This window comes from Silene latifolia, chromosome 5, assembly GCF_048544455.1.
Source record: "Silene latifolia isolate original U9 population chromosome 5, ASM4854445v1, whole genome shotgun sequence".
Classification (NCBI taxonomy): Eukaryota; Viridiplantae; Streptophyta; class Magnoliopsida; order Caryophyllales; family Caryophyllaceae; genus Silene; species Silene latifolia.
The window spans coordinates 8608447-8627413 of record NC_133530.1 but is presented as its reverse complement, the minus strand read 5'-3'; the positions used below and the strand labels follow the sequence as shown (position 1 = coordinate 8627413).

Below are 18967 nucleotides of genomic sequence, written 5' to 3'. Positions count from 1 at the left end.
TGCCATTAACTTGAAAGACCGGATTCATTCAGTCTGTAGTTGCATCAATGTGTCTGAATCCCAGGGAAAAAGCATGAGAGATGGCATCTTCGAGTGCAGTAGCTTCTGCTTGAAGTACTGTTTTCGTCAAGAAGCTTACTGCCTAGAATGAATCCTAATGCCACAATCATTAATAATGATCCAACCAGCAGATGCTTTGATCTCAATATATTTTCAAAGCTCGACAGGAGACGGGATTAGCTTCCAAAAAGAAAATCGAATCATCTGCAAAAAAAATATAGAAATAGCAGGTGCCCTCCTATAAATTTTAATACCGTTCAGGAGTCTCCTTTCTTGGGCAGTTGGGCGTCACACATCATTTGAGACAGAACTTCGGTACACAGTGTGAATAGAAAATGTGATAAAGGATCACCTTGACGGAGACCACTCTTGGTTTGAATTATTATGGGAGTACCAATACATACATAAAAAAAGCACGATCAATTACATTTACTGGCGATTAGCCATACAACAACAACAACAACATCAGAGCCTTAATCCCAAAATGATTTGGGGTCGGCTGACATGAATCATTCTTTAGAACCGTCCAGGGGTGAATGCACATCTAAAAATGCGAAAAAATAGAAAATAAAAATTGAAAAACAAAAGGGAAGTGAAACATAATACAAAAGTCAGGTAAACTTGTATGGCGATCAGCCATATATGATGTTTTTAAGGAAGGATGGTTAAAAGACTTAAAGATCAACTGAACAGTTGTATTATCAATTAGAATCTAAAAGTAGTACAGTTGTAAAGGAACAAAATGAGTAAATGAAATTTGAGATTCTTTCACCTATAACTTACAACCTGAAGAACTTCCAGGTCTTATAAAGTGAACTGTAATGTACATTTTCGAGCTAATAAACTACCTGCCTTTACGGGTTATCAACTGAGAGAAAAGCTCACTTGTTGATCTTCCTAAATTCTCATCACTTGTGTCTGCAACTGCACTAATATTGATCGCATCACCAGGAACAACAACACTTGTGGTTGACTGCTCTGTCGTCATTGTGTTGATCGAATCATTTCTGTCGGACATAATTTGACCCTCTTGGAGTTGCAATGCATACTCCAAGTTCCACAGAACGTCGCCTATAGTCGGTCTATCCACACCATATTCTGATAAGCATTTTTGTGCTGTGTCTCCGAATTTCTTCAAAGATGCTGGCTTTATTTCATCCCTGAGATGGGGGTCAATAATATCCTCGAGATGACCTGCCTTTTGAAACTCCAATGCCCATTCAGCTAAATTGACTTGTTCCCGAGCAAGTAAGGGGTCCACGGCCGGTCTAGCGCAAAGAACCTCGAGCAAAACAACCCCAAATGAATACACATCGGATTTATCAGTAAGCTGCTGCCTTCGGAAGTATTCTGGGTCCAGATAACCGAAACTACCCTTTACACCTGTGCTTACATGGGTCTGATCAATGAGCGGCCCGGATCTTGACAGACCAAAATCAGCCACTTTGGCAACATAACTATCATCAAGTAGTATGTTGGTGGATTTCACGTCTCGGTGAATGATTCCCTGGGTGAAGCCTGTATGCAAGTAATGAAGGCCTCTAGCTGAGCCAATACAAATATCCAGCCTTTGCTTCCAAGATAATGGCGGGAATGCGCCACCATATAGGTGTTTCTTCAATGGGCCCTTTTCCATGTATTCATAGGCTAGGATCATTTCCGACTGGTCCTCACAATAGCCTACCATTGAGACTAGGTGACGATGTCTTATTTTCGATAAAATGGATATTTCAGCTTGGAACTCGGGAAGACCTTGCCTAGATCCCGGCATGGCACGTTTCACAGCCACCGTAGTCCCATTTCTAAGAACCCCTTTGTATACCATTCCGAATCCACCAGAACCAATAATCAAACTTCTATCAAAATTATTTGTCGCAAATTGTACTTCCTCAAAAGGGATCTTCAACACTCCATATCCCGTCCCATGTGGAGAATTGCTGGTATCAGTCCCCCTACTGTTGGCACTTCCTGTGATTGCACGCAAGGGGATCCACCCGACACTTTCAACAGACTTCGTATTCTTCTTGCATTTGAAAGCAACAAAAATGGCAAAAATAATAAAACCGAAAAGAATAACACCCCCAACGACTGAACTCAAGACAACCAACACATGATTTCGCCTGGTATTACCCGAACCTCCAGGCTTACTATTCAATATCTTCATAATCTCTACTCCATTCAAGATAGCGTTTTTCATCGAACTACTACTCAATACAGAAGGACCTACACTGATCTGAATCGGCCCTGAATGCTGCATCCCCACAGCAAAATCCATATAATAAGGGGATGCAAGCTTATGGATGGTAAGCAACGACAAATCAACATCAGGTTTCGCTATCATCCCGTTAATGTACACATCAAAGAAGAGCTCATTAAGAGCATGACTAACAATATCACAAAAATGCAACCTCACAAAATACAGAACATGATCAACCACAGGAAAGTTCCATGTTATGTTAAACTCAGCCAACTCCGTCACATTCTCCTTATTCATCTCTTGTGCAGACATGTAAACACTATCCGGCGCTACTTCCTTAGTAGCACCACCAGGTCTATAGTTAGGAGGATTCGGTGTATTAACCCTTTTAGCAGCCGATTTCAAAGCCAAATACTGGTAATCAGGAATCCAAGTTCTCCAAAGCGTATCATTAAAAGGGGTAATCTTTGAACCACCCACATTAACCCTATAAACAGTCTCTAATATTTCTGATGTGACATTCACATACCTTAAAATTCCGCCATCAGAACCAAACAAAGGCACACCAACATCAATAAATAAGCTATCAGGAGCTGAAATAACCTCAATAGCATTAACAAAACCAAAACTGTTTTCATTCTCAGGGGTAAAAACAATCTGAAGCTTTTTAGTATTTACCCTCAGTATAAACTCCCTCAACAGTAAAGAACCAACAGTAAATCCTTGAAACAGTAAATACCCATTTACAGTAACACCAAAAACTGCAGTACTAAGATTATAACTCTGATAATTAAAAGGCCTAAAATGCAGACGTACCAAATGAATCCCTGCAATGTTCTTGATGTTGAACACATATGTAGTGGGCCCACCTGTAAAAACCCTAGCAGTATAGTAAATTGGGGGTAAATTCTCAGGTGGGTTACTGTCAAAAACAGTAATTAATGATGGATTAGTAGCAGAATTAACAGTAACAAAACCTGGTTTAGTTAAATCACCCACAAAAACACGATTATCAATTACTGTATTATTATTTGAACCACAATCTATAAGGTAATTATCAACTGGTGTAAAACAAGTTACTGAAAATAAGCTCAAATAACATAAAATTACCAAAAAGTAAATAAATTTGACATTTTTTGTGTACATTTTTTTCTGGGGTTTTAAAATTATGCTCAATTTTTTGTCTTAATTAGCTTAAACATCACTTCAATGACAAAACTTTAAAAGTAGGTGCAAAATTAATGAAAGTTAGCAACTTTATTTGTATTTTTTTGATATTTTATTACATGATGGGAAAATGGGGTAGTGTGCTTTTTCTATGAAGTGGGATTAATAAAGGAAAGATTTTGAAATAATTTAAGGAATTAAGTTTAGAATAATCGGTAAGTCTTATTTAAAACGGAGTATCTCTCTTAAGTCTTAAAATGAATTAAATACTAACATATGCAGACATGGGATTAATTTTTTTTTTGGTGTAAACCGGGTGTCCACCGTCGACAACAGTGTATAATCCCCTTGCCGCGCGTGCTCTAAAGAGTGTGCTCAATTTTAAGATGGATAATGTCTATTTTTGATGATAATTTGGGTTGAATGACGCGTGTTTAAGTAGGGTCCAAAAAAACGGTGACTTTCGTCAAATGGGTATTTACACGAGTGGGATTTGTTGCATATTTTAAATTCTGTGTGTGTGAAATGTGAATAGATGGGTCCAATTTTGTGGACTTTTTATGGGAACAAAATGAGAAATTATTCATTGAGTAATCTGTAATTCAGTGGACTAATTTAATTACTGTAATTGAGATGACAAGCTAAGAGTAGGTTGTAATGCTGTATGCCTCCTCGTTTATTTTTCTAGAATTGTTTAGTGTGTTGAAATTTTAACAATTTATTGTTAGGGGTAGAGGTGGTAAATGGGTTGTTCGGGTCGGGTATGAGTTAGGTCAGTTTAAATCGCGTTATTTAAGTTCTATCATACATTTCGGGTTGGGTCATTTTGTGTTCCAGTGGCCTTTTATCGAGTCACTTCAGGTCGGGTCACTTTCGGGTATGGCTCATTTTGGTCCAGGACCGCTTTCGAGTTAACGACTAAAACACTTTAGTTAATAGGGTAAATTAAAAACTACTCCCTTTTAAAATACGGTTTTTTAAAATTATTCCCTTATATAATTTTTTCCTAAAATTACTCTATTAAGATGTACTTTTATCAAAAATTGCTTCAAAATTCCAATTTAGGTGACTTATTACGTTTGTTTTTGAACATATTCTCCATTGTTATAGGTTTCAAAGTGAAAATTGGCTAAATCACAAACGAAATAAGTTTATAAACTGATGGAATAAATAATTTAAGTTGAGGTTTTGAAACAATTTTTTTATAAAAGACCATTTTAAGGGAGTAATTTTAGGAAAAAAATTATATAAGGGAGTAATTTTAGAAAACTAGATTTTAAAAGGGAGTAATTTTTAATTTACTCTAGGTAATACTATTTTGATGAAGAAATATTATTTTGTAAATTTAACTATTTATCAGGGATAGTTATAACAAATGAAACTTTATTTGATGTACATAACATTAATTTTGTTATAAAATATGTATAGTGGATGACCATTATACCCTTACATCCCCAACCATTGTAACATTTCATCTCCTTATCCTTTAGGAACCATCGTTACCTTTCATCAAAATGTCTTTTTGTATTCTCTATATATATGCACATGTACATGGAATAATATAATATAACAATGCTCACTTTCTCTTATATTGTTCTCTCTCTTTATATTATCTTCTCTTATCAAATTAGAATTATAACACGTTATCAGCACGATTCTCTATTCAAGATTGATAACAAATTTGGGAGAACCATCAAATTTAGGTTTGTTGCAAACTTATATTTATTCAACTTTGATTTCGATTCATACTTAACAATTCTACCAAATTAATTTGTAAGTATTTCTATCTATACTAAATTTATATTATTATGATTATGATACATTTTTTTGTATGCATTCACTTGTATATTTGAATTCATTTGTTCACATAATCATTTCATGCACATAATTATAATGTTTAAACGTAGTTAAACATTTTATATTCCATAGTAGATGTGCGAGGTATATATATTTTTCTTATGCATGAGTCAATATTTTATTGCCCCAAGATTGTTGATGATCGAATGCTTAGGAGCACTATGTGATTGTTTATTTGTTTGGAGAATATTAGAACCTCTATATACTTGGCATGTGTGAATTATAACATATACGATATTTTAAGATCATGTCTCAGTGATATTGTTCATTTGCATCTTTGAATCTATATTCAAAAATGTTAGTAATTTGGCAATCTTTGATTATTTTTTTTTCGGATTTCGGTATAATTATTAATGATATTTATAAATTTGCAAGTTAATTCATATATGTGATCATGTTAGTTTTTTGCATTAACATTGTTAATTCATTGAGGGGGTTTTTTTTGTTCAACGATAATTTGGGTTTTGATAATAAATATTGGTCACTATTTCCCAATCTTTAATTATTTTATAAATTCCTCCGATTTTTATTGTTACATTATTCTTATATATCTTTATTAATGACTTGTTATATTGACCAAATCATTTTGTCCATTTGGTTCATATGTTAAATTATAATGCGGTTTGTGTAAGTAAATTAGCATCTGCTTTCACATGATTTCATCGCTGCGACATATTTATCCTCTTCTTTGCTAATTGTGTTCATGGAACATATTGCATTTGTTTGATAAAGGGTTTTAATCATTAATCATGAGAATTAATTATGTGACTTGCAGTATGTTATATTAGTAACAACATGATTTCATTCGTAAAATTTTATGTGAGGCGCCTCCTTGGTATCCGTGGAAATTATGACTACACATTTTGATAACGTTATATGAATTTTGTTTAATTGTAAGTGGCCAGAACTTCACATGTAAATGGTAGTGGCCAAAAGTTCACGACTGTGATTGTATGAACTATATTTGAGTTTTAAATGGCTAAAGCGGTCTTTATTAAAGATTTTTTTTTTTCGGAATTGATTTCGTGTTCGCCTATGTTCGCCTTTAGTTGAACAAATTAATGAAATCTGATTGAAAAGTCATAAATCCTATTCAACTAAATCTTAATCCATTCCCAATAGTAAATGTGATATCTCATAAAGACTCTACCTGAAGTATAGATAGAAGATGTGGCTTAAGAATGAGCCTAATTAATGATGCGGCCTTAATTGAGCCTAATATTGTGGCATTTGGTGAGCAAAATAAGAAAGCCTTAATTAAGCCTAATGATGCGACATTTATTGAGCTAATTTCGTCCACCATTGAAAGAAAATATCTCATGAAAAGTCATGTGAGACTCATATATGTTAGAAGTTCGGTATGAGAAATACTATGTACGAGTTAAAATTTGAAATTCATACGATGACCTAAAATTCATGGAATTTACAAATATTCAAACTATGATCAGAAGTTCATTGTGTTTATAGATATATATTGAAATTGTGACCTGGAGTTCATAGTGTGTACAAATTTTTCACTTTTCATGTAATTAATATATTTTGAGCAATATTAACTCGGGATTATACATGGATATTTGCAAAATATGAGATACTCATAAAACTTGAAAATCATATCAAATCAATTCATCATTATTCCTTGAAGTGAATATGAAATTGCACACATAATAGATTTGATTGGACGAAATATACCAACAACGACAGTGGTTAAGTATGAGCATGTAGATATTTTCACGAGCTATGTGTTCATTTGAAAACACTGCTTTTTCCCACCAGAAGTGGATATTACTTCACTCTTGGAATAAAAGTGATAATTTGATCAACTTATGATATATTATAAAGTAATTGGCTGAATAATACAATTAATTTGAAAGTAGTTGAATATTGCATCACCCCTGAAGGGAATAATTGATTCGTAAGTTTGATTCTAATCAATTTACATGAATGTGTATGTCATCATTATATGTTGATGATTATAATTGTTGATCTTATGATAAAATTATATATAAAAAAAATACTCAAAGAGTAATATAGTCATGTTCTCTAAAGGAATATTGATGAGTCTTGCCTACTGATGGTATCAAGCTATACCTCGCAAGTGCACGATTTTATCGTTGTACACTATTAAGGGTCGATCCCACAAGGAGTTGAAAAGATTACTAATTGTTCTAATCCGATCGTTTAGCTAAGTCGAAAATAAAAGATGATGGTTGTTATACTAATGCTACCTAAAACAAAATGAAATGCAAACTTAACAAAAGTAAGGAAAATAAGCAAGAATGAAGGATAAATTGTAATTCAAATGATTAAACGGCCTAAGACTCGGTTCTTCCCAAACAATTCGCAATTCCACATAGTTAAATCTCTAGGCTAATCACAAGGGTAGTTAGGTGAGGAGGTGACAGCTCTAATTCGCCTAAGACCCCCCTCTCGGGTTCGAAATAGGACACTAGCACTACCCACCAACCCCCCTCTCGGGTTCGAAGGTCGGAATCCCTAACTCAATACCCGACTACCCCAAAAACATGCATTATTCCCAAGGTAGTCCAATATTTGCTAAGGTCATTAAGCCCCGTCAATTCCCGGGTCATCCCACTCCCTATCTCGAGGGTCGATTTCAAACGCTAGATTAGAGGTGTCCTACCCCGGTTCTCCCTTTCGGTCTCAACCGAGGTCAACAATAGGGTCAAATCTCGGGTATCCAAATCACAACCTAACCAACTCTCGTTGGTGGTCAAGGGTCGTAAGTCGACACTACCCAAAAGTCAACCCATAAACCAAGTCATTCCTCTAAACTACCCTCACCAATTTCCCCAAATAATTAGCCTTTATGAAATTCAACTAATGAAATTACTCATGTTGGGTCAAACCGAGCCCTAGTGGAAGTCTACTCACTAATCATGGTCCTAATTGCAAAATAAACAATAAAGATGGAAACTTTGGTCACAAACATGGTGAGAAGATGAAATTCACTACTAAACATGCAACAATCTAACAATGGGTGAAGGGAAAGATGATTTAATCTAATAGCAAGAGTGATTAAACCTAAAGACACAATCTTTAACCAAATCAACCCAAAGATTAAGTCTTTGAGGACAACCACCCAAGGATGAACAAATGAAAGAGAAACAAAGGAAAGATCAACAATAAAAAGATGAACAATGATGGGAATAACAACAACAAACAAACAACAACAACAATTTTAACATAAACAATCAAACAAACATAAAAGAAGAACAAAATGTAAACAAATGAAAATAGGGAGAGAATTAATACCAACAAAATAGTGAAAGAGGAATTTGGATAGAAATAGTAAAGAAGGAAACCCTTCAATCTTCTTACAAACCCAAATTCAATCACTAATTGATTGAAGAACTTCTCTAATTAAAGAAAGATTAACAAAGAGATTAAGAAAGTTTAAAGCTTGAAAGGGTAAAAATTCTGGATCTAGGGTTGTGTGTTAAAAAGGGTTTAAGAGGGGTATTTATAGGCTTTTACAAGATTAGGAAGAAAAGAGAAGAAAAGCCCAAATTCGCGTGCATTGCGTCTTAATGCGGTGCACCGGCAAATTGGTGCTCCTACCGGCAAAACCGTGCAAGGATTTAAAATTGCTTTGGCATCCGTGTTTTGCCGGTGGGCGGCTGCTTGCCTGCCCGCAAAAAACACCTTCTTCAGGACTTCCTCTTCCTTGTTGATGTGTGAAATGCCGGTTGACCGGCTGCCGGTGCTCCTACCGGCAGCGAGGCCAAGCTCGTTTTTCCTTCAATTCTTCTTTTAATTCCACTTGTTGTGCTTTACCGGTGGGCCGGTCGCCGGCCTGCCGGCAAAGCACCTTCTTCAGCTTTTCTTCAAATTTCTTGAGTGATTCTCTGGGGTGTGTTTTGCCGGCGGCTAGACCGGCTGCCGGTCTGCCGGCAAAACACACAGTCTTCATTTCTTCACCTCTTCTTCATGTAAAGGCAATGGGGTGCCTTTCTTGCCCCAATTTCTCCATACTCGGGTCGTTTCCTACAAAAGGATGCACAAGGTAACAAGTACGGGCATTGGGCACAAAAAGCAAAGAAAAACACCCGAAACCGACTCGTTATGAGTCGGTATGCATAAAAGAAAGAGGGAATTAGAAGTAAATTAACCGTATATCAAACCTCCCCACACTTAAACCTTACTCGTCCCCGAGTAAGTCCCTAAACCAAATGTACAAAGCATTATTATGATAGCTATGGAGAGTGAATGCACAATATAAGCATCACTCAACTAAACTACTACTTAAGCCGAACGAGTATTAGCGCACTCAACGCCCCTTCAACTCACAATTTGACACCCATGAGGGGAGAGTGCCCTATTGCAAGGCAAGTTGGGTCTTGCTACAAAACTTTCGACACATTCATCATGAAAGCACGTGATCAACAAGTAGAATGCATCTAACAAAATGACCCACTTTCCTCATCTAAGTGGTCGGATTTTTCAAACAACAAAACATGGTCTCGGTCGGGGAGTACCGTCTCAGAGTGCCAATTGAGGTGCCAACCCCCTAAATGTGACAAAAGCAACCCTTGTGTGACCAATGCTCAAGAAACAAATTCAAGAGCGGGGAAAGGGAAGAGAGGCGAGTCCGCCGAGAATTACAAAACCGACACAAGATTCAACCAAAGGACCCATGACTAAGGAGACCAAGGCAACGACATCCTCACGGTTTTCACTCGTCACTCAATGAAAGAACAAGGTGATTTTTGTGACAAAAAGTAACCAAAATCACTCAACTAACTCGACTAGCGAAAACGTGCCCGCAATCTAATGTGTAACACCGTCCTATGTCCAATGAAATGCAAACAAAGGGAAAAATGCACAAAACATGAAGCAAGGGTTACAATGGGGCTAAGGAGAAGGTCAAAACGGGATTGGTGCAAGCACCGTTTGGACATGTGGGGTTCAAATCAAGAATCGTCGACACATCACATCCCATCTCTTATTGCAACACATGAGACACGTCTATGCCTTAACATAGCATTGATGACCAAAACCATGCAAAAATTGCATAAACCCAACTCAAGTAGGAAAAATTTGATAAAACTCCTTTTATTTCAACAAATGGTAACGTCTACACCGTAACAACGACTCGGTTTCCCAAGTTATGCAAAAATTGTGTAAACCCGACTCATTTTGGAAAAACATCAATTTGCCCCTTTTTATTTAGCAACGGCTTTTTCTACCCCTTTAAATGATGAGTAGGGGTGTTGCTTGCCTTTTTCTTTTTCTTGACAACAAACAAATATATACAACACAACTAACTCATTTTTTTTGGATTTTTCATGACCTTTTTTTTCTCACTTTTCTATTTTGTTTTTTTTTCTTCTCTTTTTTTTTTTTTTTTTTTTTTTTTTTTTTTTTTCAAAACCTCTTATTTATATATATAATGCCAAATCATACCAAGTTCCGACCCAAATGGATATGTGTACTATCCATCACTATGCCCCAAATCACCTCCTACAACACAACTACAAAACCCGACCAATTCTTGATTAAGGAAGGGTGGTTATGGGAATGTAGCTATTTAGGTGGTTTGCCAAATGGGAAGGCTAAGCTCAAAGGGGTGAATCAAAAAGGGAAACAATGTAGGGAATAAAACAAGGCTATTTGGCTATGTGAGGTTCATAAAAACTGATTTTTGCTTCATATCATATGCACAAAAATGTAATGCAATTTCATGGTCTAAGGACGATGCGACACACTTATGCGTAATGATGTGACACGCCTCGCGAGGAGACCTACTCTCGAACCTAGATGAGGGCGGGGTATGAATGTACCCACCCTAGGAGGCTCTACCCTTACCTTTGAGTAGCTAAGTCAAGCCAAAGGTCTAGTCTATGGCCCTAGGTCTCACAAGATCGGTCCAAACTCATTGGTCAAGCCCTCCTTCCTCGGCTAACTAAGAGGCCACGGGCGCGAGTCACGAGGAGGGGAAAGGCACAATTGGGCACATTAGTTCATCATGGGGGTACTTGGTTCCCTTCCTTTGACCATGCTCTTCCTTAAAAACTTATTTACAAACTCAATGCAAAAGAAAGAAATGCAACAAGTATTTACATGTGAACAAATGCATGCGGAAATTTAAACAAACATGAAATGAAACGTGCAACAAATTGGCTAAACCTAGCAGCACATCAACACCAAAATTCCAAACGGTCTCCCAAGGAGACACCCAAGGCAACAAAATTCCCATTCTCCTTCAAAATATGCAAGATACCAAAAAGAAAGAATAGTAAAAGGAGCAAGAGATAGGAAGGATTATACCAAGCGGTCTTCTAGCTCCTTTTTGCCTCAAGTGGTCAATGTGCCATGCCAAAGGTTAGACAAAACATATATATACAATGCAAAATTTTTTTTGAATTTTTCAGAAATTTTTCAATTTTTAGGCATTTCATCTAATTTATAAACATTTACAATTATAAACAAATATTCACAAGAGTGGATATTTCCCTCCCCACACTTGAGATGTACATTGTCCTCAATGGACAAAAGCATAGGGAGTGAATAAGAAAAAGAAACGAACATATTTTTTTGATTTTTCAAAGGGAAAATAACATATTTTTGTGATTTTTGGTTTTGAAAAATTAAAAGGACATATTTTTGGGTTTTTGATATGAGAACTCCCTCCCCACACTTATTTATATACATTACTTCCAAATGGAAATAAATGTGTGGAGGGAGTACAAATTTAAAGACATGTTTTTGTTTTTTTTTTTTAGGCCCTCCCCACACTTATTTATAGACATGGGAGGGCATATTAGTGAAATAAATTAACATGTTTTTGGTTTTTTGGTCATTTTTTCAATTTTTAGTTGGTTTTTATTTTGAAAATGCAATGCATGCTCTATTCTATATGCTAAATTGAAATGACAATGCAAATTATGCTAAGTGAATGCAATTACTAAATGTGACAATATATTACAAAATTGAAATCTAATGCAATCCTATATGATGCAACTAAATGATTTATCAACTAAATGCATGCGAAAAAATTTAAACATGAATGAGAAATTTGGATAAAAGGGAGAAATCATACTTGTCATTTGGATTGATTGGGAGGATAGAAAGCCATCAATTCGGGGACTAAGACCCCATCTCATCATCAAAATCTTCATCATTGATATCATCTCCGGTGTTTAAATCGGAGCCTTGGATTAAATCCTCGGGGTTGAAGGTGAAGTTACCTCCACTACCGCCGGCACCCGGGAAACCACCCGTGAAATCGCCACTCATATTCATGACACCGCCATCTCCTCCCGTGAAACCACCACCGGAACCCGACGCACCCGCATCACTAGCAAAATAGGGTCGAATTCCCCCAAACCATTGGGCCTCATGCCCCTCCGGTCTAGACTCGGGCATAGGCGGGAAAACGGGTCGCGCAAAGTAGTCCGGTTGGAGGTTAAGACCTCCCGCGGACCATACTCCCATCCTCTCTCGAGTAGTTCCCATCGGGCCAAGTGAAGTAGGAGGGGTGAGGGTGCTCATAACCCACGTATTCCCGACGACAAAAATCATCATAGATGGGATAAGTACCGGTAGCTTGATCATAATATATCCGGTCCAACTTTCTCCCCAAAACGTCCCTCTCACTAGCGGCTTTTGCCGTGGCAATGTCCATCCTCTCCATCCACTCGGTGAGGGAAGGTGGCAAGGGAGGAGGGGTCGAGGAGGACGCCTCACCTTGTTGAAATTGCCACGGGGGAGGTTGATGAGTTTGAGGTGCGGCGTATCGTAGGGAGGAGGGAGTGTCGCGTCTACGGTCCCTAGAATAAACCCGTGGAATATTGGGAGGAGGTTGGTCGGCGGGAGGGTCTTCTTCAATATCAAGGAGATAAGACTCCTTGTCCTTTTCAATTTTTACCGCGGTAACATTTGGAAGCCGGATGGAGTTCTTGTGATTGATTTGCCAATATTCAAGGCCGTCGTTGGGGTTCTCTTTGAGCCACTCAAGCTTTGTAGTCAAGTAGTGCTTTGTCAAGTAAGTGTCCCCGGGTATCCAATTCATCGTGGAAAGGTCAACCGGACGGTCCATGTTGCGGGCAATTCGGGTGATCATGCCACCCACATGTATCGGGGTTCTATGCCCCGGAGAACTAGCAATCTTGGATAGATTAAGGGCTAGGTAGTGAGCCACATTAATTCGGAAGGGGGTGGGTTTCGTGAACAAGTGGGACCCCAAAATTTCAAGCTCGTGGGTCCTAAACACCCATGGCTCATCTACCGCAAGAACGGTGCACCCCATACATCTATGCCACACCCGAATGACGGGATTGTGGCAACTCATCGCGGGCCTTTTTACCCCAGGTTGATCATCAAGGCCCGAAATCGCCTTCCATACACGGGAATAGTGAAAGTCAATGGGCGGGGTGTGCGATGTCGCATTTTCCAGCCCAAAAATTTGAGCCAACCGACCCAAAGTGATGTTATGTTCCCGGTTCATGAGTCTAAAGCTAAGGGTAGCCACCATCCCCGTTTGCCGGTGCTTGGTAATCTTAAGACTACTCAAAAATTCCCATGTAATCCGGGGGTAAGTGTATTCATGCATGGAAAATATGCCCCTCATACCACACCCCGTAAACAAAGCTTCCGTCTCCCCAGCAATCCCAAGGGTACACAAAGACGGATGATGAAGAAATTTAGTAGGGGTGAGGGGACGATTTTTAAAGAGAATAAACTTACCCTTCTGCGTAGGTGTGGTAAACTCGACAGTGGGAAAGTCCGGATCGGGGTATGTATCGGTTGCGGCCCGAGCAATCAATGCCTCTTGGTCCCTTGCTATGTCGGCTCTTGTCCTTCTTCCGGCCATCTTGATGATTGGGGTTGATTGGTGAAGGTAGGAGGAAGTTTGATTGAGTTTTAATGGAGTTAGGGTTAGAAAGGAGGAAAAATTATGGAGGAGTGATGAAGGAGAAGTGAAGAAATGAATTGGAAAAAGGGGGATATCGGGTTAATAATTGTGGTCTGCGGGTGTGTTTTGCCGGTTGGCGAACCGGCAGCCGGTCTGCCGGTAAAACACACTCTCCTCTTTTTTTAATTTTCGAATTTCTCCTTCAAAAATTTGACCTCGCTGCCGGTGGACCAACCGGCTGCCGGTCCACCGGCAAAGCACTCTCCTCAATTGATTTTTTTCAAATACCAGTGTGTTACGCGGTGAGCCGGCTTGCGCCTCCGGCAAAACACGCTCCATACTCAAATTTCGACTTCCCGGCTTCAATACATGAGTGTTTTACCGGTGAGCGGTTTCTTGCGAACCTCCGGCAAAACACTCCTCTTCACCAATTTCCAAAATTTTCCAAGTCTTCAGGTGTGTCATGCCGGTGGGCGGTTCTTGCCGCCTGCCGCAAAACACACTCCCAATCATCAATTCTTCGTGTTTTTACTGCTGCCCGGTGTGTTGTGTGCGGTGAGCGTGCCGCCTCACCAAAAAACACACCACTTCTTTAATTTCCAAAAATCTTGTTTGGTCTCATTGCCGGTGGACCAACCGGCTGCCGGTCCACCGGCAAAACACAACACACAGCCATTTTTCGTTGTATTCTTCAAATTTGCTCAATTTTTCTTCAACTCAACTTTGAGCTTTTTCATTGACCCGGGATTCTTGTTTTCCGCAACTACTCCGACGCATGATCTTGCCGGATTTGGTCAACGAAAATAAATACTTGTGTTCTTCAAAAGTGACCTCCGTCACCAATCCAAATAGACAAAATACGATTCAAAATTTCTCACTACTAGTCTAGGATGCAAATTATATACAAAGATGCATGGGTTGCCTCCCATGAAGCGCCCTTGTTTTATGTCGTAGGCTCGACGGAGTTATGAATGACAATCAATAATTTTGAAGGTAGGTAGCAATGGAGCTCACACTCTTGATGATAGGGGTTCCGGCAATGTAGTGCTTTAGCCGTTGTCCATTTACCTTGAATGTTTGGTCTCCATCGGATGCCTCAACCGACCCCGTAGGGAAAGCTCGGACCACGGTGAAAGGCCCCGACCACTTTGACTTTAGTTTTCCCGAAAATAGCTTGAACCTTGAGTTAAAGAGGAGAACCAAGTCCCCCTCCTTGAATTCCCTCCTTATAATAGCTTTGTCATGGAATCGCTTGGTCTTTTCCTTGTACAACCTAGAGCTCTCATAAGCCTCTAGTCGAAATTCTTCAAGCTCATTGAGGTCAAGTAGCCGCTTCTGCCCGGCGCTCTTCAAGTCAAAGTTAAGTCGTCGGATGGCCCAATGTGCCTTGTGCTCCAACTCAACCGGTAAATGACAAGGCTTACCGTACACCAACCGGAACGGTGAAGTTCCTATTGGTGTTTTGAAAGCGGTCCGGTAAGCCCACAATGCATCATTGAGCTTGGTAGACCAATCTTTTCTTGACCGGCTCACGGTCTTTTCAAGGATCATCTTGATTTCACGGTTAGAGATTTCGGCTTGGCCGTTAGCTTGTGGGTGATAGGCAAGGCTCCGCCTATGTTGCACCCCATGCTTCTTGAGTAAAGCATCAAGAGTCCTCTCCCGGAAATGAGTTCCACGGTCACTTATCACAATTCGTGGAACTCCAAACCGTGGGAATATGATTGTCTCCATGAGTTTGGTTACTGATTTTGCGTCACAAGTCTTTGTTGGAATTGCTTCAACCCATTTGCTCACGTAGTCCACCGCAACAAGAATATACTCATTCCCATTTGATGAGGGAAAAGGGCCTTGATAGTCAATGCCCCATACATCGAATAACTCCACCTCAAGTATGTAGTTCATTGGCATTTCATGCCTCTTTGAAATGTTACCACTTCTTTGACACTTGTCACACTTCTTGACGTAGGTGGCCACATCGTGAAATAGGGAAGGCCAAAAGAATCCACATTGGAGCACCCTCGCGGCGGTTTTTCGTGAACTACCATGCCCTCCACTTGGCATGTCATGGCAATGAGAGATTATGGGTTGGACTTCTTCATTGGGGATGCATCTTCTAATTATCCCGTCGGCACAAGCTTTGTAGAGACACGGTTCTTCCCAAAAATATTGCTTAAGGTCATGGAAGAATTTCTTTCTCTTATGGGAATCATAACCGTGTGGGATGACCCCGGATACCAAATAGTTTACATAGTCCGCGTACCACGGGGTATCCATCAAAGCTAGTGCGAATAGTTGATCATCCGGTAATGTGTCATCAATTGGTAATCCATCCTTATCCTTGACATGGAGTAGCCGAGAAAGATGATCGGCTACCACATTTTCTACACCTTTCTTGTCTCTAATCTCGATATCGAACTCTTGCAACAATAGTATCCACCGAATCAAGCGGGGCTTTGACTCCTTCTTGATTAGCAAGTGTCTCAACGCCGTGTGATCGGTGTGCACAACTACCTTAGAGCCCACCAAATAAGAACGAAACTTGTTCATGGCATATATGACCGCCAAAAGCTCCTTTTCGGTGGTGGTGTAATGTGATTGAGCTTCATCCAAAGTCTTGCTTGCATAATATATGGCATGGAGTTTACCATTCTTCTTTTGTCCTAGCACCGCTCCCACCGCCACATCACTAGCATCGCACATCAACTCAAAAGGTTCTCCCCAAGTGGGAGGTTGCATGATTGGAGCGGTGATGAGAGCTTCCTTCAACCTATTGAATGCATCCAAACACTCATTAGTAAATTCAAATGGCACATCTTTTCCAAGCAACAAAGTTAAAGGTCGGGCAATCAAAGAAAAATCCTTAATGAATCTCCGGTAAAAACCGGCATGCCCAAGAAAACTCCTAATTCCTTTTACATTAGTGGGAGGGGGTAGAGTTTTGATCACTTCAATCTTGGCTTGATCAACTTCCAAGCCCTTACTTGACACTACATGACCCAAAACAACCCCGGATGTCACCATGAAGTGACATTTCTCCCAATTCAAGACTAGACCACTCTCTTGACATCTTTTCAAGACCTTACCCAAATTAGCTAGACATCCATCAAATGAGGTGCCTACGACCGAGAAGTCGTCCATAAACACCTCCATGATATTCTCAACATATTCGGAAAATATAGCTAGCATGCATCTTTGAAATGTGGCCGGCGCATTGCAAAGCCCAAAGGGCATGCGCCTATAAGCAAAGGTGCCGAATGGGCACGTGAATGTGGTCTTTTCTTGGTCATTAGGGTGAATCGGGATTTGGAAAAACCCCGAAAACCCATCAAGGTAGCAAAAATGAGAATGTTGGGCAAGTCTTTCCAACATTTGGTCAAGGAAAGGGAGGGGGAAATGGTCTTTCCTAGTTGCCTTGTTGAGGCGCCTATAGTCTATACACATTCTCCACCCGGTTGTGACTCTTGTTGGAATTAGTTCATTCTTATCATTGGTGACTACCGTGACCCCGCCCTTCTTCGGCACAACATGCACCGGGCTCACCCATGCACTATCGGAGATAGGGTAAATTATGCTTGCATCATAGAGCTTCAACACCTCCTTCCTAACCACTTCTTTCATGGCGGGGTTAAGGCGGCGTTGAGGCTCAATGGAAGATGCACTCTCATCCTCCAAATGAATGCGATGGGTGCAAAAAGAAGGGCTAATCCCCTTGATATCATCAATTGAGTACCCAATGACATCTTTGTATTTTCTCACAACATCAAGTAATTTTTGAAGTTCGGTGTCATTGAGTGCACTATTGACAATAATAGGGTAAGTATCATTAGGGCCAAGGAAAGCATGTTTAAGAGTAGAAGGAAGAGGTTTCAACTCCACTTGAGGAGGCGTAGATCTCTCCTCCTTTTTACCATCTCCTCTCAAGCTTTCAAATTCTTTGTCCGGGTCTTCTTCAATTGTTGCTTCCATAGCTAAAGCATACTCCCGGTGCTCCTTGCAATCCTTTACCTTGCCCTCAAGGAACCCTTGCAAACCCTTGTCTTCATCAAATTTCTTCATATCAACCCATTCTTCTACCACATCAATCATATAACAAGACTTTTCTTCCGAAGGCTCTTTCATAGCCTTGTTCAAGGAGAATTCAACCTTATCTTCACCCACTTGCAAAGAAAGCTTCCCATTCTTCACATCAATCATAGCACCCCCCGTAGCAAGGCAAGGGCGCCCCAATATGATGGGAATATTTGAGTCTTCGGGGATGTCCATTACATAGAAATCACATGGAAATGCAAGTTTCCCCACCTTGAGTGGGACATCCTCCACAAGACCAATCGGGTATCTTACCGACCTATCCGCAAGTTGGAGAGAAACCCTTGTTGGTGAAAGCTCATAACCCTTCAACTTCTTGAAAATTTTGAGGGGCATAAGACTAATGCTTGCCCCCAAATCGCACAAAGCCCTCTCAATGTGCACGGTCCCAATCTTACAAGGTATGGAAAAACTCCCCGGGTCTTCAAGCTTTTGAGGAGCTTCATTCATGAGAATTGCACTACACTCCTTGGATAAGCTCACCGTAGTTGTTGGGCTCAAAGAGCTTTTGTTTGAGATAAGCTCCTTCAAGAACTTGCCATAACTTGGAATCTCCTTTACGGCATCAATGAAAGGCATAGTAATGTTGATACCCTTCATCATATCCATGAACTTCCCATACTTTTGTTCAAGTTTGGCTCTTGCCAATCTTTGTGGAAAGGGAACCGGTGGTACATAAGTTCTTACCACTTGTTGTTGAGGCTCTTCAACCACCCTTGTCG

General features: G+C 39.8%; 1 protein-coding gene across 1 annotated transcript; it reads right to left on the bottom strand.

Annotated features, from left to right (window-relative positions):
• Positions 1–734: 734 nt before the first annotated feature.
• On the bottom strand, positions 735–3581 carry LOC141656642 (putative receptor-like protein kinase At5g24010). Its single transcript, XM_074463604.1, has one exon. The coding sequence runs from the start codon at positions 3401–3403 to the stop codon at positions 905–907; it is 2499 nt and encodes an 832-aa protein (XP_074319705.1). The 5' UTR covers positions 3404–3581; the 3' UTR covers positions 735–904.
• Between the last annotated feature and the right edge of the window lie 15386 nt (positions 3582–18967).